The following is a 24092-nucleotide window of genomic DNA, read 5'->3' on the forward strand; positions in this document are numbered from 1 at the left end:
AGTCAGCTGCACAGGAAATTTACATGGAAAATCCTAAACAGTCTAAAAGAGGTGCTATGCTTGGAAATTTACTAACTCTGAATTTCCGTGCATAAATAATGGCATGAAAAGTCCGGTGGCAATGCTTGATTTGCGGTATTACCACAGAGCAGCCAGGCTTGGGCAGCTCTGAAATAAGCCATGGGTGTGTCTCTGGACTAACTGGATTTGACTGCCCCTACAATTGGAACTATTGTGGCACGCCGGGTATCGAACCCGCCGGGGCGCAGCACCATGAGGGCCCCGAGCGCCCTCCGCCCGCTGCCCCAAATCTCGCGAGAGGCGGCGCGGGGCCGGGGCGGGGCCATGGCGGGCGGGGACGCTGAGGCGGGGCTGGCGGGGCAGCCCGCGGTCCCTCCCCGGCGCCGGCGGCTCCTCCTCGGCTCACCTCAGCTCACCCCCTGCATGCCGGCGGTGCCGGGGGCGCTGTGGAGCGGGGTACGGGGCCGCCCGCCATGGCCGAGGCAGGAGCGGGAAGCGCCGAGGGCGCCGAGGAGGAGCGGCGGGCGGCGGAAGGTGGGAGCGGGTCCGCCCGAGGAGCGGGCGGGCGGGCGGGCGGTGGGTGCCGCGTCTCCCTCTCCCTTCTTGCGCGTTGCCCCGCGCGTGGGGGGCGATCGCGGGTGCCGTGTGTGGGGTGTGTCTGCCTGCCTGCCTGTCTGTCTGCCTGTCTGTCCGCCTGTCTGTCCGTCTGTCTGTCTGCCGTCTGTCCACCCGCCTCGGTGTTGTGGCACGGGTGGGTGTTGTGGGGCTGGTGCCCGTGAGACACTGCCGTCTTTCTTTGAGGGCGCTTGGGGCTCGTCCTGTGCCCGGGGCCGCTCTGGGGCCGCTCGGGTTTATGTGTGATTCCCGCTGGGCGCTCCTCGCTCGCTGCTCCCGCTCAGTGGAGTTCAGTGCAGGTACCTGCAGCCCTCGTACGGAAACCACAGAATCACGGAATGGGGTTGGAAGAGACCTCTGGAGATCGTCCAGTCCCCCACCCTGCCAAGGCAGGAGCGTGTCCAGGTGGGTTTGGAATGTCTCCGGAGGAGGAGACTCCAGGCCCTCCCTGGGCAGCAGCTTCAGGGCTCTGCCACCCTCAGTGTACAGTTCTTCCTCTCACTGAGGTGGAACTTCTTGCGTTTAGTTTGTTCACTGCTCTTTGTCTTGTCACTGGGCAGCAGTGAAAAGAGCCTGGCACCGTCCTGTTGGCATCCGCCTGTGTAGTGGTCAGTGTGTGCTGTATTGCTGTTACAGATGTGTTGTCACACTGATGTGATGTGCACTAAAAATCTCGTTTGTTTTTTTTTTTTAACTTAGTTTGTAGTTCACTCTTTCTGGTACACACTTAGCCTTGCCTTCCTAAAACTCTAGTATGATTTTTTTGGTAGTTAACATAATTTAGTATTTTAGGTATAGTGGTTTTGGCTTTTCTGTGTGTGTGTGTTTATGCCCACGCTTGTATGGCGACCAAGGTTTGATCTTTCCTTGTTTTTAATCATAAGTTTCTGGTACTAAATCAAGGCTGGTTGTAAACCACCAGCTGCTGCTCGTGTTCCTGCTTGGAAACGAGTACGGTGCTTCCCTTCTCCGAGGAGAAGGGAGTGTTTTGAGCGGGGTGTGGGGAAACAGAAGTGGTCCAATCCCTCCTGAGCCATCACTGCAGTTCTGTGTAGTTAGCACCAATTCTTCTAGGTTTAGTAGTTGTTTTCTAAATGCCTGTTGGGTTATGTGTGTTTTAATGTATGTGGGGATCCTGGTTGTGTCAAATCCTTGGCATGTTTCTGTCTGTGCTGCTTGATTGTTTAAATACTGTTGTAAAATTTTGTGGCAAATAATGTAGTGTTTGAAAACAACGTGGTGGTGGTGTTTTTTTGTAGTGCTTTTGAAGTCCGCTAAACTGTGCTTAAAACTTAAGATTTATTGTTTCTATATCATGCATATACTGAAATGAGAGAAAATCATCAAAATGGAGAAACTTCCAAATACAGAGACATATCCATTTGCAAGTAGATTTGGGAAATCAATGAACCATAGGCTTTCACGTTTTATTGTGAGATAAACCCCCTTCCCTGCTTTCTTTTGCTACCTATGTTTATACCTGTTCTTTTAGTGGATTTTAAAGAAACAAGTTTTGGGTTTCTTTGTTTTTAAGATAAAAGTATCTTAATTGTGGAATAGGACCACACTAAGGTTACCTGCTTAATAGTTTTTAGATTTTTTTTTTATTTGAGTGTACACCTTATTGTTGGTACATTTGCACATTATGAAAAACAAACTCTAAACTGGACAGTTCACATCCAAGAATCAAATTCATTGTAAGAAGAAATATTTTGATGGGTGCTTTTGGAAGTGAATCATTGTGAACTGTTGAAAATTCCCTGTTTGGACAGCAGGGCCAGCTAAAACCATGGAAGCTCTGCAGCGGACTTGATAGGACTCATCATTTTGCAGTCATATAATTCCAAAACTTACAACAAAACAACTACCCATCATTCCTCTAGGAGTATATAATTGGAGAGGATTTGTGGTTTGTTTTTTGTTTGGATGTTTTTTTGCAGAAACAAACAATGATATATGAGACTCCCGATTCCTATCAGTGCTTTCTACCTGGTGTGAACGTGAAAGTGCCTGGGAAAGCAGGGTACCCTTTCAAGGCCTTGGGGAGTATCTTTTCGTTAGCTGGTTCCTGCCTTATTATACTTTTAAATACACTTTAATACACTAATAGCTTTGGCCAAATATTTGGTGTTTGAAATCTATTAAGTAAATGTGTCATTTAACTGGTAAATTGTGATTCCTGACTGCTTCTTTTCCAGGTGATGAAAATAAGTAAAAATAGAAGCAGAGAGTAATCAGTTGCCTGTGTTATTATTTGATTTAAATGTCTATGATTCTGAGTACCGTAATTTTTCCTTTTTTCCTTTTGTGATTGTAGCGGGTTTGGTTTGTAACCGGGTGGAAACACCAATTTAGTGTAGTGGTTTGGTCTAAAATACTCATTACTGTTTATCTTCTGTGAGATAAGAATTAGGAGAAATGCAAAGCAGGCACCAACTTGAATGAATATAAAGAAGTTTATTAACAGACGTAAAAGAAGGGAAAAAGAAAAAAAAAATTATACCATCTTCAGAACTCTCCTCCTCCCCTGACAATGTAAAAAGACAACCCTTAAGATGTTCAGTCTGTTTACCACTTCCATAATAACCTTGTTCAGTCCATTTAGGAAGAGAAGTCTCTTCTTGCTCGTGCTATGAAAACATTATCACAATGAGACAGCCGCCCACTTCCAAATATTGTTTAGTCCATTTAGGAAGAGGAGTCTCTCTGCTCGTGAGTCCCTTCCCCAACTTGCAGCTTTTCCCGCAACTGCTTTCGGGGGTCCACTCTTGAAAGTTTTTTGGGGTACAATTTTAAGGTTGAGCCATTCAGAAACAAAAGTTCTCTTCATCCATCTCTGGGAGCATTTCATCTCTAAGAACACAGGCCCTTCTCCTTCCCTGGGAGCAAAGGGTCTTCCTCATCTTCATCTTTAGGACTATCTCTGGGAGCATCTCTAGGAACTGAGGTTTTCTCCTTTCCCATTTGGAACAAAAGTCCTCATCTGGTTCATCTCTCCCTGTCCAAACTTCTCATGAAATTACAGCTGTGTCAGCATCTGCCTATCTCAGCACAGGTGCTTTTGCTCACTAGCATGAGTTGAACACTCCACCCCCCATATCTTCATGAAATTACAACGGGATACTCTGATATATCATAGCTTCACAACAGAATTTCAGCTTTAAGCATCTCCTCTCTCTCTTCCCTCAGGTTTTCAGCTCTTCACAGCACTAAAAGGGTTAATCTCACCTCGGCCTTGCAGCTTTGCAGCTGGAATGTTGAATTTTTCTTATCACAGTGGAGAGGGGGGAGAGCCGAGCCGCTCTGGCCGCCCACGGCAAGGCAGTGGGGGGGGTTCCATGGCTGGAACAGGCCCATGGCTCCAGGCTGGCCGTGGCCCGGCCCGGCCTGGCCCAAGCAGGGCCTGGCCGGGCCCGCTGGCCCCCGCACGGGGCCTGCAGCCACCTGTGCCAGCACTGGAAACGAGAGAGAGCTTGGGGGGGAGTTGGTCTATTCTTAAGGGGTGGTCACAACTTTAAGTGGCTTAAAGAATTGTCCATATTCAAACTGGCCAGCTGATAGGTTCTTTCAGGTCCCAGAGGAAGCTGTAAGCACCCCTTAGCAAGGACATCCCTTCCAGGACTATGCTTGCTAACCTATGACAGTGATATTAAAACCAAATCCAATGTTCTTAACATATAAGAGTTTATTCTTTGTATAGTGTTGTTCATAAGATGGTTTCATTACTGAATTCTCTGTATCTTGTTCCTGCATTACACATGCTTATAAAATTTGGGGGAAGAATAAGCTGCTTTGGTTCCTACCTTTCAATAAGAGGTACTGTAGGCAATGATCTTGATGCCAGACTTGCTGTAAGTAGTCTGAGGATGCTTTTCATGATCTATTTTGAAGGTCTAAAATAAATAAATTCAAAGAAATAGTTAGGATAACGCTCAGCCATGTGTAGAAAATATGGTTCTTAGTTTTATAGGTGTTCAGATGTGCAGGTCCTTAAACTGATACCACAGCACCTGTAACTTTCTTTTTCATGCACTTCTGTATGTATATAGGCTATAAGTGTAGTTTTCATGCTCTCTAATGAATATCTGCAGCAAGAATTCATTAAAATAAACAAAAATTTTAGAAAAGTAACTCCATAATAAAATAAAACAGTTTACATGGCACAGAGTTATTTGACTGTCAGTGTGAAGCCATTCCCCCTTGCCCTGTCACTCCAGGCCCTTGTCAAGAGTCCCTCTCCATCTTTCCTGTGGGCTCCCTTCAGGCACTGCAAGGCCACAATGAGGTCACCCCAAACCCTTCTCTTCTCCAGGCTGAACAATCCCGATTCCCTCAGCCTTTCCTCACAGCAGAGCTGCTCCATGCCTCCATCTCACATCTTTAAAAAAAAACAACAAACAAAAAAAACCCCAAAAAACCATGTTAATTATGACAGAACTTTACGATCTAAAATAAACTCTGGCTGGGCTGCACAACACTCAAGTACCACTTCACGCTCGCTTCTACCAGAATTTGGAGTTCTTTAAACTTGACAAACCCTAGCGGAAGGGTTTTGTGTGTACCAGGAACATACCTTTGGGAAATACACATTTTAATAGTCTGTGGTATCCACGGTCTTAGAAATCTGAACTCAAAGCAGCCTCTTTCTTCTCCTTTCCTTTGAAAGTGTTTCAAAATACAAAGCTGGATTAAAAGTTCCTTATTTTTGGAAAGGTTGTGCCAGTGTTAACACATTATTAATTTAGGCAGCTGCAGAGCTGCCACATTTCTCCAAGTCTCACTTATTCCCAGACTATGGAAAGTGTCACCATAAGCTTTATAAATGTACCTCTTCAGTGGTATTTTATTTCAAGCCCATTTTACTGTAATATCTTGCTAGCTGAATTTGGATGTTCTTTTTTAAACTGGCTAAATGAGGGCTGACTGACAGCTCTTTTAATCAATTAATGTATTTATTAATACTACGTGACTTGTATCTTCCTGCTGATTTTTGGAATGCTAATATGTATGCTGCAAACCTAGACAGAAAAGCTAACCTTTCTAGGGGTGAGTGGTCTTGAGGTAGTGCATAATTAGGGCAATAATTTTGAAAGACTGTCTTGGGCTTGAACTTGTTGCATGTGATGCACGTGATGCACACAGGTGCTGTCTGTGGCTGTTATAAGAATTGTGTGATATTTCTGTACTTGGGGTGGGTTTCATCTCACCTTCAGATATCCAAGTCTGAGCCAGTTCCTTTGGTCCCTGTATAATTACGGACTAGAGGTAGGCACTCTTGGGCTGTATCTCATCTAACCAACTGTAGGAATCTATTTTAGATTGAGATGAATCACCCTAGAACTGTTTTATTTCATCTAGCCAAATGTAGGAATCTATTCTGGGAAGAGATGAATCACCCTAGAAATGTCTTCCTCCCTCCGAGAGGGACCAGAATGGCTACTTCAGATGTGGACATCATTATTAGTTCAGATGAACGTCCCTTTTTGTGGCTGGTGGAGTTTGGCCATAAACCTTTTCTAATAGATTGTGTTTGCTTAGGAATTGAAAACCTTAAAACTGTTGGTGGAGAAAACAGCTCAGGAATGTGGCATGGGATTAGAAAATATTGTCAGCAATTGAAAAAATGTGGAGTCTCCCAAGCCTTGTTTCTCAGTGCATTGCATGGGATTGACACAGAAACGTTGCTGACACAGGAATATGGTTGATTTTGGTTGTCTTTATATCTCCCTCCAAACAGCAGTTTTGTGCAGCTCCTTTGCAGTTGTTCCCTTCTTTGCCAACCCCTTGGGGACTCTAATTATTATTTCTTTTCCCCATAGAAAAACACAAGAATAGGGGATGCTCTTGTACACTGATGGTATGAGAAATATATATTGATAACAATCCCTTAAATATTTTGTTTGCACAATTATGAAATACACTAAAATTAGTGTTGAACTAACAGGTTTTTTGTTTCTGATACATTTACTGGAAAGGAGCTGTTTTCCATATGTTTTGTACTGTTTGGATGGTCTTTGCATTTTCACAGAGGGAGTGATTCCCGTGGGGGAATTCCTTTATTGTTCTCATTTTCATCTGTCCCAATGTGCATAATATGCTTTAAAACTATTTTTGATTTTTAATACAGATAAGCAAATAGGCTTAATGCTGAGAGACAGATACAGATCATAATAGACATGTATTTGAGGAATGGTAAAACAAAACATCTCTAGCTGACTTCAACTGTTTCTAATAATTTTTAAATTGACTAATGGTTTTATAGAAACATCAACTTGTAATAAAGATTGGTCCTTCTGGATATTATTTTTCATGAAAGCAAGTGTGTTATGAAATGGGGAAATATTTCATTTTGCTTTGTGTGTTTTTAGAGATGTTTGGTTTTGATGTCAATGGTATGAAAATGTTCACAGGAAATGTGAGTCTAAGAAATTCAGCCAGCTCAAATGACAGGTAAAAATCCAACTTTTTCCTATCACAGAAGCCCACCCTGGGTATTGGGGTACATTCTAGACCATTCTCTTTGTGAACCCAAAGATTTTTAAATCCTTTATGCAGCTCTCCCAAAGTGGTTTAGCCAGAGAGGGAGAGAAATCTTTCCTCACAGCCTACACAAGGCTGGGACACTCTCCAGGGAGAGAGTGAGCACCCTGGAATCACCCAGTATCATAATGATGGCTGTTATGGAGCCCTCAGAGATTATTTTCCATCACTCTTCCTGACTTCTCAAAGCTGCCTTGGCTTTAGGAGCTGTTTCTGCCCACTTCTTCCTCAGTGAGTGATAGGTATTAGAAAGACTTGCTCTCTCCTGTTAAACTCCACATAATCACTGTCCTACTATGCCTGATCTGAAGCTTTAAATTTATTTGGTTCATGGGTTTTTAAAGAAAAAAAATATATATATATATAAAAATAAAGAATATAAGCTTCATGCTGAGCATATCAGGGATCAGTACAGATTCTTAACCTTATACTTTTGTCCAAGATCAACCACCCATCTTACTGACATTTAGTTTGTCCCAGAGATAGGGTTAAGGATTCGATTTATCACCTAATAATTGTAGTTCAGAAGTTCTTAATAGGTCACTGTTACTGGTAATCTGAACATATTTTGTTTTCTCAGTTAAGAATAATGAAAATGGGTGTTGTTAGTAAAGGTAGAAGAGGTAAGTGCAGTAGTCAGAATTTGTTGCTTGGGTGTGAGGGAAAAAAATAGTTGTTTAATAATATTGAAGATAAATTGGAAAACCTGTAAAAGAGGCCTTGGATTTTGTTCCTTTAAAGGGAAGTGTTCCAAAAGCAGGCTGGCCATCTGTGTAGAGAGCAGTATTTAGGTCAGTGGGTCTGTGCTGTCCTGCTTTGCTCCAGGACGAAAGGATCTGTTGTGCTGAAGGCATTCTTGTCTTGGAACCATGTAGGTTGCTGTTTAGTAAGTACTCTTTTATGAATATTCATCAAGACTGATTATACTTCAATAGCTTGATCAGTAATTACAGGATGCTGTGACCTGGGCAGATTAAAACTACTCCTTTTAAATAAACAGTTCCTTTGGATTTGTTCACATTTTTTGTTTGTTTTGTAGTTGTGTTAATAACAGAAATATAAAAATGAGACTTCTAGGGAAACTCATCATAAAAATATTTCAGACATCTACCACTGTGTCTTTATAGTATTTATTATGTCATTTCTTTTAATATATTTTTAACATCCCTAATTTGAATGTGATGTGTATTTGAAATAACTAAATTGTCTTGCTGTTGCAGATGTCCAAAAGTTGTCACTTATTTGTCAAGTATTTTTTGGTTCTTTGTTTCCACTGCTTTTTTTTGAAACTTCCTGGGGGACTTAATGAGTTAAAGAGCTTTCTAAAATAAAACAGGGGCTGACTTTGTGTTGTCTGATGTGATAGAGAGAGGATTAGTGGAAGACCAGGCAAGCTGTTGTTCGAGTATTATCCTATTTTTATTTAACTCTCCAGAGCTGTATTCCAACACCAAATGAAAACCTAGAGGGTCATTTTTCTGGTGTGAGATGTGTTTACATCCAAGAGGAAAAAGAAAGTATGCATTTTATTATTGTTCTTGCACATTTCTACATTTTTACAAACAGCACAGATGCTAAAAAAAAGAGAGAAAGCTTACAAGAAAGCATGCAGTTTTTCTTCTTCTGCATTTTCAAAGTACTCCTCTTGGTTTTTGCTCCCTGCTAGAAGCAGGAGATGCTCTCTTCCTTAATTGACATCTCTTAATCTCTCCTCTGTGCTCGCTGGCACGTGAAGCCTAAAGGAGTTCCTACATTTGCTGAAACAGAATTAATTCTGGCTCTTTGCCTAAACATCAGCTGGGTGATTCCTTGTGATAGCTCTGTGTTGGGACAGCAAAACAGTGTAATAGTGCTTATGTTCCTTGAGACTGTTCTCCTTTCCCAGTAGGTTGCTAGGATTCCTTTGGCTTGTGACTTCTCTTCTGTCCTTTCCAGAAACAACAGTTTTCCTTAAGAGGAGAATTGTGAAGGGAACTTGATTAGTTTTTGAGACATTTCCAACTTCCATGGCAGATGTTCTGTGTAATTGTGGATTTTATGTCAGAAATATGATTATAGCAAACTTCCATTTTTTGGATATCCAGCTTGATTAAAAAACATAGTTCACAACATATTTTTTAAAGTTAATTTAGTTTGAGCTACAGTATTTTGATCTGCTGACAAATGGCACAGCTGGTGATTTTGCAGCAGGATGTCTGAGGTGCTGGGAGGATTTAAGTGCAGAGGTTGTGTAAGGGGAGAGCTGTTTTATATTGCCTTGGTGTGTTGGTTGGGTTGGTGAGATCATTACAGCACTGTGAGAAGGTGGTGCACGCTTTGCCGGACTTGGGTTGGAGCAGTGCAACTTTGCCTTTTTGTGTCAGAGACACAGAAGCCACACACAGATGACTTTTTGTCGCAGTGAGGATCAGAGTGGGTGCACAGTGATGTAGCTTTTGCTGGACACTGAGCCTTTATTCTCGTTGACAGATCAGTTCTCTGTGGATGGAAGCCCATGTGTTGCCTGTGCAGTGCCCAGCCTCATGAATCCAATCACTAAGCCTGCCACCACCACTTCTTTCAACGCTGCTGTGCCTGACATTCCAAGGAAACGCAAGGGAAGTGATTCTGATAACCAGTGAGTGAATCAAATCTCTGTGTCTCAACCGAAATTTGAGACGTTCATCTCTTATTTATGCAACATGTCTTTCCTTTTCCTCTTCCTTCCTCCTTTCTAATCCTCTTTCCTTTGTTGATTACCATTAAATTTACAATGTCTTCCAAATGTATTCTTTGACAGTCCCCAATTATTAAAAATAGAAAAAATAATCCTTCAATCCAAGGGATATATGTAGGATTCTGTAATGCCGTTTCCTGGCCTGAAGTGTCTGGATAATGTGTTTCTAATGCTGAAATTTCAATCCTGATTTTTTTTTTTTTCTCCTTCTTTGCCTACTAGTAAAGGCAAGTTCTTAAGTTGCTTGAAGTCTCCCAAGTACATACTAGAATTCTACCTGCAAGCAGGAGACAAGATTACTGGTTGTTTGATCTAGAACTGCTGCTTCAGTGACCAGAGCAGCCATTTCCTTAAATGTGAAGACAGACCCATGACCTAAAAATGGGGACTGTCCTCTTGTAGTGCTCAGTCTTTTTAAGTGGGTCATACTTGACTGCTGAGGTGACTCTCAACTGTTTTATCCTGTTCTGTAACTGCCAAACAGATGCCAGTTAACCAAAAAAAGGGACACAAAGTGCAGATGTAGTGCACTACAAATATCTCCAAACTAGCGTGGAAAAGCCATATTTAAAAAGGTGGGGAATAGGAGATTTACATGTATTTGTGATTATTAAAACAATTCTCTTTAATCACTGCTTCCTCCATGTGTAGTCCATTGATGTACAGAGTGTAAGCTGTACTGTGGGTGTTGATGTAATTGTCAACTCGGAGATTCAAGTGCATCATGTGGATAACTGAAAACTCCAGCAATTATGTTAGTTTCTGGGGGGAAAAAAAGGGTCTCCATTCTTTTCCAGTAGCACTTGTTGATTTTTACCTGTTCAGTAAAAGTGTTGGTTCCTCTGCAGTGTTTCCCTGAAGTTTGGATCTCTTTGATAAAAAAAATTAATGTCCAAGTTGAAAAATTAATTGAAAAAGTACTGGCTTATAAGAAGCAGTAATTAAATTCTAAGACTAATGCTCTTGCCGAAAAGAACCCATCAACTGGAGTTACCATTAAAATTTTTCTGACTTTGTTTTTTTGGGTCTATCAAGTCATCTTGTTGTGCTTCAAACTCCATTTTGCTTACTTTAGGACCTGTTTCTGCAGGGATACAGTTGAAGTTGATGGTGATCCTCAGAAAAGGTACTTTTTATGAATGAATCCGTTTCTATTTTGAGTTCTGTGAACATGTCACACTTTGCTGTTTGGCTCGATGAGCTGTGGGGTTCCTTGAGGAGTGCTTCATCCAAGGGCAGGTCTGTGTACAGCACAAGGTGATAAACATCCAGCTAAGGAACAGGATGGACAGGTCTGTCCAATGTTAAGGGTTCCTGATAGTTCTTTCTAAGATGTTGCTCTGCTTCCAGCTTTACCAAACTTGTTAGTATTGAAGTTTAGAATGGGAAGGAGTGAAAAGTACCAGTTCAATAAGAAGACTTAGTGAGGCGAAGGAAGGCTCTCCTATTCTTCCAGGACTGGTTAATGTTAACGTTTTTGTTTGGTTGTTTTAAGCTTTTAAAGTGCTTTTTAAATTAGAACGATAATAACTGTGTTAAAATAATGCTGTTACACGGTGGCTATGCAGCGTAAGCAAACCCTTTGTGGAATATATGTGCCAGGATGGTTGCTAATTACATGATTATTTTGTTGCATTTTCTTTTTCTGTATCTGGATATCTTACTTGGGTAATACTTGTTTGTAAGTAGCCATGCAGTGTTTTTATAGAACAGACTGTTGCACTTGGAGGGGACCTACGATGATCATCTGGTCCAACAGCCTGAGCACTTCAGAGCTGACCAAAGGTTAAGGCATATTTTAAAGGGCATTGTCCAAATGCCTCTTAAACACTGACAGGCCTGAGGCATTGACCATCCCTCTAGGAAGCCTGTTCCAGTGTTTTCCCACCCTCTTGGGAAAGAAATGCTTCCTAATGTCCAGTCTAGACCTCCCCTGCACAGCTTTAAAAACCATTCCTTGTGTCCTATCCTTGGATACCAGGGAGAAGAGCTCAGCACCTCCCTGTGCACTTCCCCTGCTCAGGAAGCTGCAGAGAGCAAGGAGTTGGCCTCAGCCTCCTTTTCTCCAAACTAGATGAACCAGGAGTCCTTGGCCACTCCCCACAGGACATTCCTTCTATCCCTTTCATCAGCTTTGTTGCCTTCCCCTGAATTCATTCAGGGGCCTTCACATCTTCACCAAGCACCTTTTCATATTTTGGGGCCCAGAAGTGCACATAATATTCCAGGTGGAGGCACTCCAACACTGAGCAGGATAATCACCTCTTTGCCCATCTGATGTTTGATGAGCCCAGGATGTGGTTTGCCCTCTGACTGCCTTAAACTGGGCCTGCTGTCAGCTAGCACCTCCAGGTTCCTTTCTGCAGGGGAGTCACTGTTTGGTATGTGGCTTAAAGGGCAGAGTAAAAATCTTTCTTTGGGGTTAAAAGCAGTTGTTTCTTTGTGGATTTTTTCCATGGTGCTCATGATGGAAAGTGACTAAAAATCCTCCTTTTCTGCCTTTAAAACATTTGCTTCCATTTGAGAAGAAATGGGGAAGTATATTTAATGAATCAATTGAGAAAGTAGAGAAAAGGTGGTATTCTTTATTTTTTCTAATTAATATCCATTCTGTCCTTTCTAGTACCAATTAAGTATACCCACATTATAGCCACCAAGTGGAATTTCACCCTCTGTTCATGTAGTCAAGGTAGTTTTAATTTAGCTATTCATATCAGCAACACCACAACTGTAGGACAGAGGCTATAAAAATCCATTGAAGGCTGGGACTGATTGCTTGAGCAGCAAATTTGTGCTAGATTTTTTCCCCAAGTGGAGCTCCTGAGGGAGAAGGAAAGTTAATTAATAGGGCACATGCTGCATTGCAGCTGGTCTGGCTCCTTGTTACCTCTTCTCATATGGTCAGAGAGTGTAAATTCAGTTGGAATTCACAGTATATGGATATTTCTGGTAAGCTTCTTTTAAAATGGAAGGAAAATATTAGTTATTGATAATTCGTCTAAATCTGAAACAACTTCAATGAATAAAGATCTTGGGGTGTTGTAGTCAAACTTCCTCCCGTGTTTGGGTTTATCAGGCTGTCTAGAAGATTGCTGGGTTCCAGTGAGATCCCAGATTTTGCACTGTGTGTTAATTTGGCTGCTGGATCCTCACTGGTGTCAGTGCTCAGTTACAGGTGGAAGCAGCTTTCCTAAAGCTGCAATCTCCAAGATCCTCCTGCTTCCATTTCCTCATGGGAGACAGCTGCTGCCTGCTTGGCTTCCCTCCTCTTGATCCTCATGGTACCAAGGCCACGCTCTGGAGTTCTTCACAAAGAGTGATGAAGAGTGCAGTGGTCATAGGGAAAGAAAAGCTCGTTGCCCTTGTTTGAATCATCCTTTATAGTTTCCTGTTGCAGAGTGTTTATTGTGCTACAGACACTTATGACGGTGTTTCATTTACAATTTTATTACTTTATGACTTTCCAGTCATTGCTGTAGGGTATGGGAAATAGCTTAGGTTTTTTGGATTGTTTAAAATGTTATTTAGGATTGTTTATTTTATAATTTAACAATAAGATATTAGAAATAAAAACATAAATAGATAATATCTCTTATAACATTTTAAACAAAAAAATAAAATCAAGCCTAGTCTTAAGTTATTTGAATGTTCCAATAATGTGGTCTCCAGAATAAAAAAAAGCCCCATAATTATGAAATATCCCTTTAATATGTTCATGCAACTGTGAATATTGCAAGTTCTGCTTTGGTCTCTTTCTGTTATGCATCACTTGCTAGGTCAGTTATGGTTTAGGGATTTTGTGGGTTTGCTTTTGCTGGAGCCACAGTAAATTTGTAGCATTTTCTATCTTCTGGAATTTGTGTGAGGAAATAAGTGCCTAGTATTAAATACATAATGTAAAGCTCTGTATCTTGTTTTTTCTAGGAGTGAAGATGAAGAACATGTTAAAGTAAAAGATTTCAGGTACTAATTTGCAATAGAAATACTTTTTGCTAGTGAATACTGTGATTCACAATAGTAAAATATGAGTTTGTGGGTAATGTTCAGTAAAACTATTCAATATTTAACAGTAAGCTTTTCCTTTCCCTTGCTAAATGTATGATAATTTTTAAAATCTCCTTGAGGATTTTATTTGCTACTAATTTTAATAAAAGTTGCTGCAGGATATCTCAGATGGTTTAGCAAAAACACAAGGTTGAAGTTTTTAATGTGAGAAGTAAATGCAGTACACCCAAGTCATCTATAAGGAGCTGATTCTTCATCTGTATGAATTTGAGAATTGTTTTTTTCTAGATTTTGATTTTTTTCTGCTTCTGGAGGTATTTAAAATTTATTCCACATGGAAATGGATTTGGCTAAAGCACGATGAAGATTTCTTCTTCTGGAACTTGTATAGGGAATTATTCAAGTTTTGCCATTGAACCTTGAATTCACATTAATTGAAATTCACATAGAGCACTTGCAGGATTTGAAATGTTATGTGACCACAGTTCAGCTAAACAAGTATTTCAAATTACAAACAAGCCACATAGTAAAACCAGAGCTGTGCCATAATGTCGATTTAAAAATAAGGCTTTCATTTTGCATGTGAGCAGAGATGTCAAACCAGAAATACATAATCCACTCAGCATGCTGTCAGAAGTATTATTTATATAGTATGCTAGCTAGTAATTATGAAGTGTTCCTGTAATTGCAACAAAATTAAAGAAACTAAAATATTCCAAGACACATTTGCAGTTTCACTTCAAAATTATTTTTTCTTCACAGAGTATCCCAGATTGCTCTGTAAGATTGTTGTACATTGCTTTAATGGCTTTTATGTGGTATTGTTAATTTTTTCCTTACTTTTTGGTGCATTAGTTGGAGGGAAAAAGAATCAGTACAAAGGTCTCTGGAGGTTTGCTTATCAGTTATCTCCTTCCAGTGTTTCTTGTCTCAAGCTTTTTGGGGAACTTGGTTTTCTCCCTTCCCCTTTGTGGCTGAGGCAAGCAACAGAAGGCTTTTTGAATCATCCAGTCATCCCCTGAATTTCTGCACCCACCTGTTCAGTTTTTTATAACTCCTTATTAACCCTCAGAGATGTGGAAGGTTGTTTCCTTTCCTGGAATGCTTGTATCTGTCTTCCTGAGGTTCACAGTTCAAGGAGCAAACACAGGATATTACTTGATTGTTCCTCCCTGACATAAAGGAAGAGCTGGGTGAACCCATAGATCTGAGCATAACTCAAAAAATTAAATCTAAAAAAAGGCTTGAGAGAGAGAAAAGCTGAATGCTGGGCAGAATGACCCAGAACGAATTGTGTGGTGAAGGCATTCCTTTTTTTTGAAAAATAATAAAAATAGTAGGCAAGTAGATCTTTAACACTGTACTTTGTTCTTTCTCAACAGGCCAGGTGTAGTTAACTTTATTACCTTTAATAACTTTTGTTGCAGGAAAAGTTTTGGATATCAATTAACCAAAACTTATTCCTCATTTTGCATAACTATACTACTGTGTCTGGCCTCAATCAGAGAGAAAAATCATCTGGGTTTTAATTGAGTGGCTGGCATGTCTTCTGGGTAAGGAGGAAGAGAGTGAATTAAACTTCCCTTGATCTGCTGGAGGATATTAGAGGGGAGGAGATGGGCTGAAAAGCTGACATACTGCACTAGAAAGAAGCAAAGAAAAGGTGACCTGAGCTATAAATACACTTGTGATGTGCAGTCATGTGCCCTAGAAGGAGTTTTCTGATGAAAACTGGCCAAGAAGAAAAGCTCTTTCTGTGGCTGAGTCCTTGACAGGCTTACCAAGAGATGAAACCTGAGACAGCCCAAAGGCTGAAAGTCTTTGTGCCACCCTACCAGGACAGGGAAAGCTTTCTGAGATACTTCTGGTAAATTACAGGAGGCAAAGCTTTTTCTTTCAGTTTCCACTCCATCTCTTAGAAGCATGTGTAAAAGTAATGTTTATTGCTGTGGATTTTTTTAAAAGGCAGCAGAATGAACACCCCATCTTAGTTACACAGGCCAGGCAGAGGTAGGAGCAGGGAGCAGGAATTTCTTCCAGTGATTCCCAGTGACATCAGGAGTTCTCTGGGATACGCTGAGGTGTCCAAGTCATCACTTGCATGGCAAAGGTTACAAGAAGGGTTGAACTTTTATAAGTCTTCATAGCCTCTTGTTCCTGCCAAATATAATCAAATTGTTGCTTGAGACATCTTTTCTCCTCAGTATTTCACATCATTATTGAGACCATTTCATCTTTGTTGAAGTGAATCCAATTCAATTGTCCAATACAAGCAGCATATGAAAAACTGTTTCAGTGCAGTAGTACTTGTGATAGTTCCATTCTCAAAACTGAACTGAGTATCGTGGTGAAAATCTTCCCCATAATCTTCCTTAAAAAATAATTTTTCTTCTTAGAGAGGCTCACAGTCAAACAGAGAAAAGAAGAAGAGACAAAATGAATAATTTGATAGAGGAATTGTCTGCTATGATACCACAGTGCAATCCCATGGCCCGAAAGCTGGACAAACTCACAGTGCTACGGATGGCTGTGCAGCACTTGAAGTCTTTAAAAGGTGAGTTTTAGGAAACTTCATCATGTAAATCCTTGTTCTAGTCAGTTAGAGTGTGTATCTTCCTGGATTTTAAATAAATCAAGAGTATTTTACTTTACATTTCTTTACTGTATTTAATTCCGAGTCTGCTCCTCATTTACATGTACATGTCTGTAGCTGTCAGAACTTAATTTTAAATTTTTCTTTAGTGTAACAGGAAAAATAGCCACCCTTCAGTGTCTGATATTTTCTGTCTGCTCAGGGCATGCCTTGCTCTTGGGTCACTCCTTGATTCTTTTTAGAAAGCACAGGAGTCAAAAGGAAAGCTGCAGGACAGAACATACCTTAACAAAATGGTCAATGAGTTTGATTACATTAAAGTCTTAAATACTCTCACATACTAGAGAGTACCAAGAAACAGAAACTTCTGATAGCCTCAGTCAGCTAGTAGAGTTAATCATGGATCTTAGGGAATGGGTTAGTGTGGGGATCAACCCAGGAAATAGTCTTTGCTCTCCTTTAGCTATTGCTAGGTTTTGGATTTTTTTTTTCCTCCCCTGCCAAAAATACATCCACATACAAGTTTCATATTGCACAGTCCATCAGCTGCACACAATATTTGGGGGTTTTGACACCACTGTTTGAGAAAAATAATTTGGTCAACTCTAAGCAAAGATCAAAGACCCTCTGCATTGCAAAACCAACTGATTAAATAGATCTGATGAGAACCCAGTTAGTTTTGGGTCAAAGAAGTGTAGAAAATGAATTATGTTGCTACCTTGACAGTAACAAAATCATAGAATGGCTCAGGTGTGATGGGTTTTGAGGGTTTTCTGAAGGCTCAAGCAGACTGAGAGTTTTGCATGAAGAAATGATGTGACAAACCAGCAGGGCAGTAACTGCACTTGCAGTTTAAACAAGAAATCTTCAGCTCAAGCATTTGTATTTTAACAATAGGATGTGAAAGGACTTTGCCCAGCACAGTTATATTTACCTCAAAACAAATGGTTTAAGGGAATACAAGCTACTATGTGGAGTTATAGTGAATGCTGAAATTGCCTGAAATGTTCAACTGCTGCTTACATCAAAAAATGTAACAAGAAAAAAATTATAAAAATTTATTGGATAAAAATGTAATGGACAAAAATTATTTTAGAATACTTGCCATGGGTGCTAGAACAGTACATGCAGTGAGTCAGCCTCACTATATTTAGTGAGACATTTGATTTAACTACAATAGTCTTCTTTTTTGATTGTTGGCCGTATAATATTAATGAAGCATTATTAATGCCAAAAGATAATTGATAATATTGGAATTATTCAGTTTCAGCAAAGAGAATTTAGTTAAGAGGTCTGAAATATACCTACGAAATGTTTCTAGAAAATTCAGTTCTCATAATACCATTTCTCTAGCAGTACATTAATGATATCTGAACAGAAGTTTCCTTGGTTTGTGTTAAGTAAAGGGCAAGAAAAAAAAATGGTTATGTGTCTGTTTTCATTACCAGTGTATGTTTGAGATTTGTTTTGTTTTTAGGATTTCTAGAACCTTGAATTATTTTTTTAATTCAGCTGTTGGGGTCACAGAGAAAAATTCTGAAAGACACAACAAGTATAACTTTGCTAAAAGTGAATTTAAAATGTAACTTGTGACATGATCTCTATGAATAATCCATTTCCCAGGTTCTAGTAGCTCCTACTCAGAAGTCCGGTATAAACCTTCATTTTTGAAGGATGATGAACTGCGACAGTTAATCCTTAGGGTGAGTGGAAGGAAACTCTGAGATAAATCATGTCCTTATTAAAGCTTGAGTTTTTAGTTGGACCGTGCTTTTTCTCCCATCTTTTCCTTTAGGCAGGTGTTTTGTTGTACAGGTTTATAAACTCTGTGCACTACCCAGGCTTTCAGGAAGGTGTGCAGAGATGGTTTGGGAGCATGGCAGGCAGCAGCCCTGGAAGGGACAATAATCTATGTACAGGCTGCCTGTTTAATACATCCATTACTGAAATCTTCATGCAACTGCAGAGAATGCTGCCAATTATGCATAAACATCCTTGTAGTTGTTGGCTCTCCTTCATGTACATTTTTAAAGATGTACTTCAAAAAAGGTGCAGAAAATACCTGGAGTAAAATCTCTCCTCTTGTTTGCACACTTCATCATAAACCCACAGACCTCATTCACAGCTAGGTTTGTGATTTTTTTCCTTTGCTGCAATAATGCTTTGCCAAGATCTGTAAATGGCTCCCAAAAGAAGCCGTTTTGCAGCTGGACTTCTGCCAAGGCTGTGTTTAAGAAACTTCAGCTGTGTGTGGTTGAAGGCATCATTTGGTCCTTGCAATCTTAATTGCCTTTTTTATAGAAATCACAGAATGACCTGAGTTGGAAGGGACTTCAAACACCATCCAGTTCCACCCCCTGCCATGGGCAGGGACACCTTCCACTATCCCAGCTTGCTCAGAGCCCCATCCAGCCTGGCCTTGGACACTGCCAGGGATGGGGCAGCCACAGCTTCTCTGGGCAACCTGTGCCCGGGCCTCCCCACCCTCACAGGGAACAATTTCTTTCTAATACCTAATCCACATCTGCTCTCTGTCAGTGTGAAGCCATTTCCTCTTGTCCCTTCCCAGCTTTCTTGTATTTAATTTAAAAAAATCGAGTTTAGAAATGTGCTTCCTTGTAGTCATTAATATTCATTGTTTATTTTATGTGTGTTTTTAAAGACAGTATCTTTATATTTTCAGGCTGCAGATGGATTCCTGTTTGTGGTTGGATGCAACAGAGGAAAAATTCTGTTTGTCTCTGAATCAGTTTGCAAAATACTTAATTATGATCAGGTGGTTATTGTTGTTTCTTGTTTGCTTTTACCTTGCATTTTCTTAGAAATTTAAAAACTTCTATATTTTATTCTATATTGCATCAAACCAGTCTTTGTGTATCATTTCTTGGAATTTCTTTGATTTAACCTTATTCAGAGCAAAGCTGAATGTTGTGTGAGAAAATATGGGCAAGTACAGTCAGTGTTCCCAACCTGAGGAACAGCACCAGATTTCAACTGATCATCCTCAAGAAAACTGCCAGTCTGAGAGGAACGAATAATTCAAAGATGTCCTAATTTCTGTGTGCAAGAGATTTTCTTTCACATAGTGAAGTGATTTTGGGGTTTTTTTTTTAGGCCAAGGAAAATGGGTAGTTCAGCAGTGGAAGTTAATTAAAGCTATCCTTGGTGATGCCTTTATGCTTGGGTGCACCACGTAACACATCATCCACAATAACTATCTGTGTACCCTTAACCTGAAAGAAACTGAATGGGAGCCAGCTTAGCCTGTAGAATAAGGGAAATAAGAAAAATAGAAGTACTTTCCATTAGCTGACGTTTAACAGCATGGGCAATTACCACAAATAATCAAGGGATGATAATTTGTTCCTGTATCAATGACTTCTGTTTCACAAACAGAGGCTAAAACAGTTAGTGCTGCCATCTGTCTACTTTTGTAACTTTGAAACCATTTGTGCTATCTTCATTTTCTTTATAAATGTACAGATAACCAATCTGGACTCTTTCATAGATTTATTTTTATCTTTTTTTTTTTTTTTTTAAGTGCAAAACTATCTTTTTTAATTAAAGGGAAATGAATCATCCTAGGGGAATAAGCATAAAGCAGAGTTAATTTTTTTTTGAACTTCTACACTGATTTTGCTCAAGAACTAAAAGTGCATTTCTAGAGTCACTTATGTTAGACATACCTAGTTCCAGACCTCTTAAGATCTCCTCCATTCCAGAGAAAGAGATTCAGAAGACTGACTTTAATAAAACAATAGATTTACTAGCTTATTTGGGAATTGTTCTAGGTTCTGAATCCCATGCTGCAGCTTAATCTGGTTTGTTATACCTGGATGTTTTGGTAAGGCTGCTGTTAGCCTGTCTCAGCAGCACTCAGCATTTTCCCTTTGCATTAGGATTAGATGGGGACTGGGAAAAGGCAAGAGGCTGGGTGTTTATCTTGAGTTTGAGTCTAGAGCTTGTCAACACAGCTCCTTTCTATCCTTTGATTTGGCTGCTGTGCTGAAGGTAAGCAGTGGAAAACCCAAACCAGCCCACTTCTGTGAGAATTCCTTCCTGTTCCAAAAGAAAGTGGTGCAGCAGGTCAGTTACTTGGGATAAACAGAGTGAGCAGGTAGAATGCACCCCAGCTGGAGACATCTCTGTAAAAATCCTCTACTAAGGAGTGCTGTAGTGAGCTGACCCCGCCTTCCAGCCTGCTCCTGGCTCAATGGTGCCAGTTTGTCCAACCAAAGTAGAGCTGAGAGTCATTAGACACTTGCATATTTCATCCTACTTCCTATTCCTTCCCTCCTTCCCCAATAATCTGAGAGTTACTTTGTGCATAACCTTCTTTGGCTAGGATCAGGAATTGCATTATTTACATAAATAAAGCATTTGGTTGTACAGAGCTTGTTTAATCTCCAACAAAATCTGCTGTTTTTCAAAGGGATGTAGCAAGCTATGTTTTTACTACCCTTTTTAATAAAAATTATATTAAACAATGACAAATGAAATGTAAATCAGAATATTGATGTTTGGAGTAACTGTGGTATTGACTTTTTTTTTAGTGGGATAGACAGTTGTTTTCCTGAGATAAGTAATGTGTGGGGTCGTGTTCCAAAATGGTGTGGTTCTCATCTCTTTTGGGTTTTGTTGTTGTTTTTTTTTTTTAATAGGCCAGTTTAATTGGACAAAGTTTATTTGACTACTTGCATCCAAAAGATGTTGCAAAAGTTAAGGAGCAGCTTTCTTCATCGGATGTCTCACCTAGGGAAAAGCTTGTAGATGGAAAAAGTAAGTCAGAGCTGAACGTGCTCAGATTTTTACAAGAGATGTTAATAAATTTAATTATTAGTCAGGATGTATTCAGGTGTTTGTATGGATGTATGGATGAACAAACCTGAGGTATTTCTATGAAACAAACAGTTGAATGCGTATCTGCTGCTTAAAATGCATTTAGAGTTGAAAAGCTAGCCCAGAAAAGACCTGATTTAGAGCATAAGAATTACTGAAATTCTGTTAAATTACTGAAATCACTGTTAAACATTTACCAAGATGTGGTCTGACATTCTTCCTACCAGCATACTACTTTTTTTTCTTGTATTTGCTAGGTCTTGTCAATACAAAAGACCTGATGTAGTCGAACATGGGATAAAATACTTCAATATCAAGAATCACTGTCTTCTCTGAAAATGCTAAGTGTCAATCCCAATGTAACCAAACCTTCTTTTGTTTACAGTTGTTTCTAATAAGAAAGCATTATGTACTGTGCAGCTAGTAGCTATTTTATAGCTGGCTTTTGCAAGCATCTTTGCAGTTCTTCCTTGTACCAAATACAAGTTGAAAGCTGATGAAGCATATGTAGTAAAATACTATTCAGAATATCAAGAAGGGTTTAAAAGTAGTTTAGTAGTTCTTTCTAATTTTGAAATCTGTGTCAATCATGTTTTCTTTGCCCTATTTAAACTATTAGACTTTTCTAATTGTAAGGACAAGATTTAGGCAGCTAAAAAGGAGAATGTACTTGGGAGGTAAATGAAGAAAGCATCTTGTTTTCTGAAGTTTTATTGCTTGATTTTGGTTTTTTTTAACTGCTTTACTAAATCTTTGTAAGCTGGCTTGCAAGTACACACAGATTTCCAAGCTGGACCGGCTCGGCTGAACTCTGGTGCTCGACGTTCCTTCTTCTGTCGGATAAAGTGTAGCAGGACCACAGTCAAAGAGGAGAAGGAGTGTTTGCCCAACCCAAAGAAGAAAGGTATTCAAAGAGTGTAGATGAAGTGGGGGCTTTCTCTCTTGAAACTTGTTTAAATTCTGAGTCAGTAATGACCTTCTTGTTCTGACTGATCTCACCAAGTAGCCGTAGAGCAGCGTAAATGTGAACCAGGGACACCTTTTGAAAAACAGTCTCATTGTACTCTTTCTCCTCCCTGTGGTCTCCTGGAAAGAGAGGGAGGAAGAAACCTGAGGTAAAGTGGCTCTATAGGAGCATGTGGTCTGTTGTGGTCAAATTTTAGAAGGCACAGGGAAATATTTGAAAGAGCTGGAGTAGATCAGAAGAATTAAACTAAATAACTTATGTCTTGAAGATAACTTGAGTGAATAAGGCCTGAAAACTCTACTATTTTGAAGGAAAAAAAGCAAGTAAACCAACTTTATTTTATGATTTACTTTTTGTGTTGTGTGTATTTAAAAGTATGACTTTTCCTGTTTTTTCCCCTTTTCATAATAAATTTAATTTATCAGTGTAATTCCATTCATTTTCCCAGTAATTTTAATTTAGTTCATACATTGGTATGCCTGTAGAGCAGTATAATCTTGTCAAGTTTTCAGTGAAAATTTAAATTGCAATTTTAAAATGCAATTTCCAGCTTTTGTTTTAATTCCCTAGTATGGATTTTTGCAAAGGTGTGCTGAAATTGTTTGATCCTGAAAAGATCCTCCAAGTTCTGTTTTTCAATGTAACCTGTTACTGTTGAGAGACACCACAAATTTTAAGCGGCCCATGATTGTAAGTAAATAGAATGTGGTATCCCTTGATGTGTCAGATAACTCAGTGAGATAAGAATTTAACTTCTGTAAATGTTTCTTGGGAAAGCAGTTTTGAGGGAAGGCCCCTGAGAAACTGTGACAAAATCATAGTGGGGTAACTCGGTTTCTCATTTTGCAGAGTTGATCTGTGTTTTTTGTAGTAGAGAGGAAAATCAAGCCTATGGAAAACATCCTGTTCAGCATACAGATGTCAAGAATGCTTTGGCCTTTTTTTGGAAAGGCAGCTGCTGTAGGACACATCATGTCAAACCTTGATGCTTATGAGGGTGTTTGCATGTTATTTAGGGAGCAGAAAGGGATGAATGACAGTGTATGCTGGAATTTAAGATATTTAAAATATTTGTCTTCCTGAGGTAAATAGAAAATAAGCTGGATTGCTTTGGGTTGTTCTTGACTGATTCTTTCAGCAACTGCAGTGAGCATATGTTCAGATCATTGTGCTCACCAAAGGTAAATTGATTTGGCAGCTACAGAGGGCCTCAGCTTAATTTTAATTCACAATCCATATGAAACCATATAAAGACAGATCTGTGGGTTATTGCTTTCTTTTCTGTCTAACTTGTGTTTGAACTGCCAACACCTATAACTCATCTTCCTAAATCTTACATAGGTTTAGAAGCTCTCTCTGCAGGTAAACCCAAATTGAATAGAACAAAATTAATTTTAAAAAACTCTGTAAAATTATGTATAGCTTTGTACAGGTGGTGTAGGTAAGCATGAAATATAGTTGATGGTCTCATGGCCAACAGAATAAAATAAGTAGCTGGTTTACTCTTTGAACAATAACTGCTTCTTATTTAATTTCTTTCTATTAGATCACAGAAAATACTGCACCATTCACTGTACTGGGTATTTGAAGAACTGGCCTCCTAATGAGGTGGGAGTAGAAGAGGAAAATGATGTAGAAAAGGACAGTAGTAACTTTAACTGTCTTGTTGCAATTGGGAGGTTACACCCTTACATTGTTCCACAAAAGAGTGGAGAGATAAAAGTCAAAGCAACAGAATTTGTTACACGATTTGCCATGGATGGAAAATTTGTTTATGTAGATCAGCGGTAAGCGTT

At 39.7% G+C, this 24092-nt stretch overlaps 1 protein-coding gene across 1 annotated transcript in view; it reads left to right on the forward strand.

Annotated features, from left to right (window-relative positions):
* Positions 1-306: 306 nt before the first annotated feature.
* The window catches only part of BMAL2 (basic helix-loop-helix ARNT like 2), a 32229-nt gene continuing 8443 nt past the window's right edge, over positions 307-24092 (forward strand). Inside the window, 11 exon segments of the mRNA XM_069003295.1 lie at positions 307-439; positions 442-555; positions 9646-9793; positions 10983-11018; positions 13817-13855; positions 16294-16451; positions 18114-18193; positions 19174-19266; positions 21152-21269; positions 22090-22233; positions 23843-24083. Coding sequence (XP_068859396.1) covers positions 346-439; positions 442-555; positions 9646-9793; positions 10983-11018; positions 13817-13855; positions 16294-16451; positions 18114-18193; positions 19174-19266; positions 21152-21269; positions 22090-22233; positions 23843-24083 — 1265 coding nt within the window. The 5' untranslated portion in view covers positions 307-345.

The sequence above is a fragment of the Aphelocoma coerulescens genome, chromosome 1A (assembly GCF_041296385.1).
Source record: "Aphelocoma coerulescens isolate FSJ_1873_10779 chromosome 1A, UR_Acoe_1.0, whole genome shotgun sequence".
NCBI classification, from domain to species: Eukaryota; Metazoa; Chordata; class Aves; order Passeriformes; family Corvidae; genus Aphelocoma; species Aphelocoma coerulescens.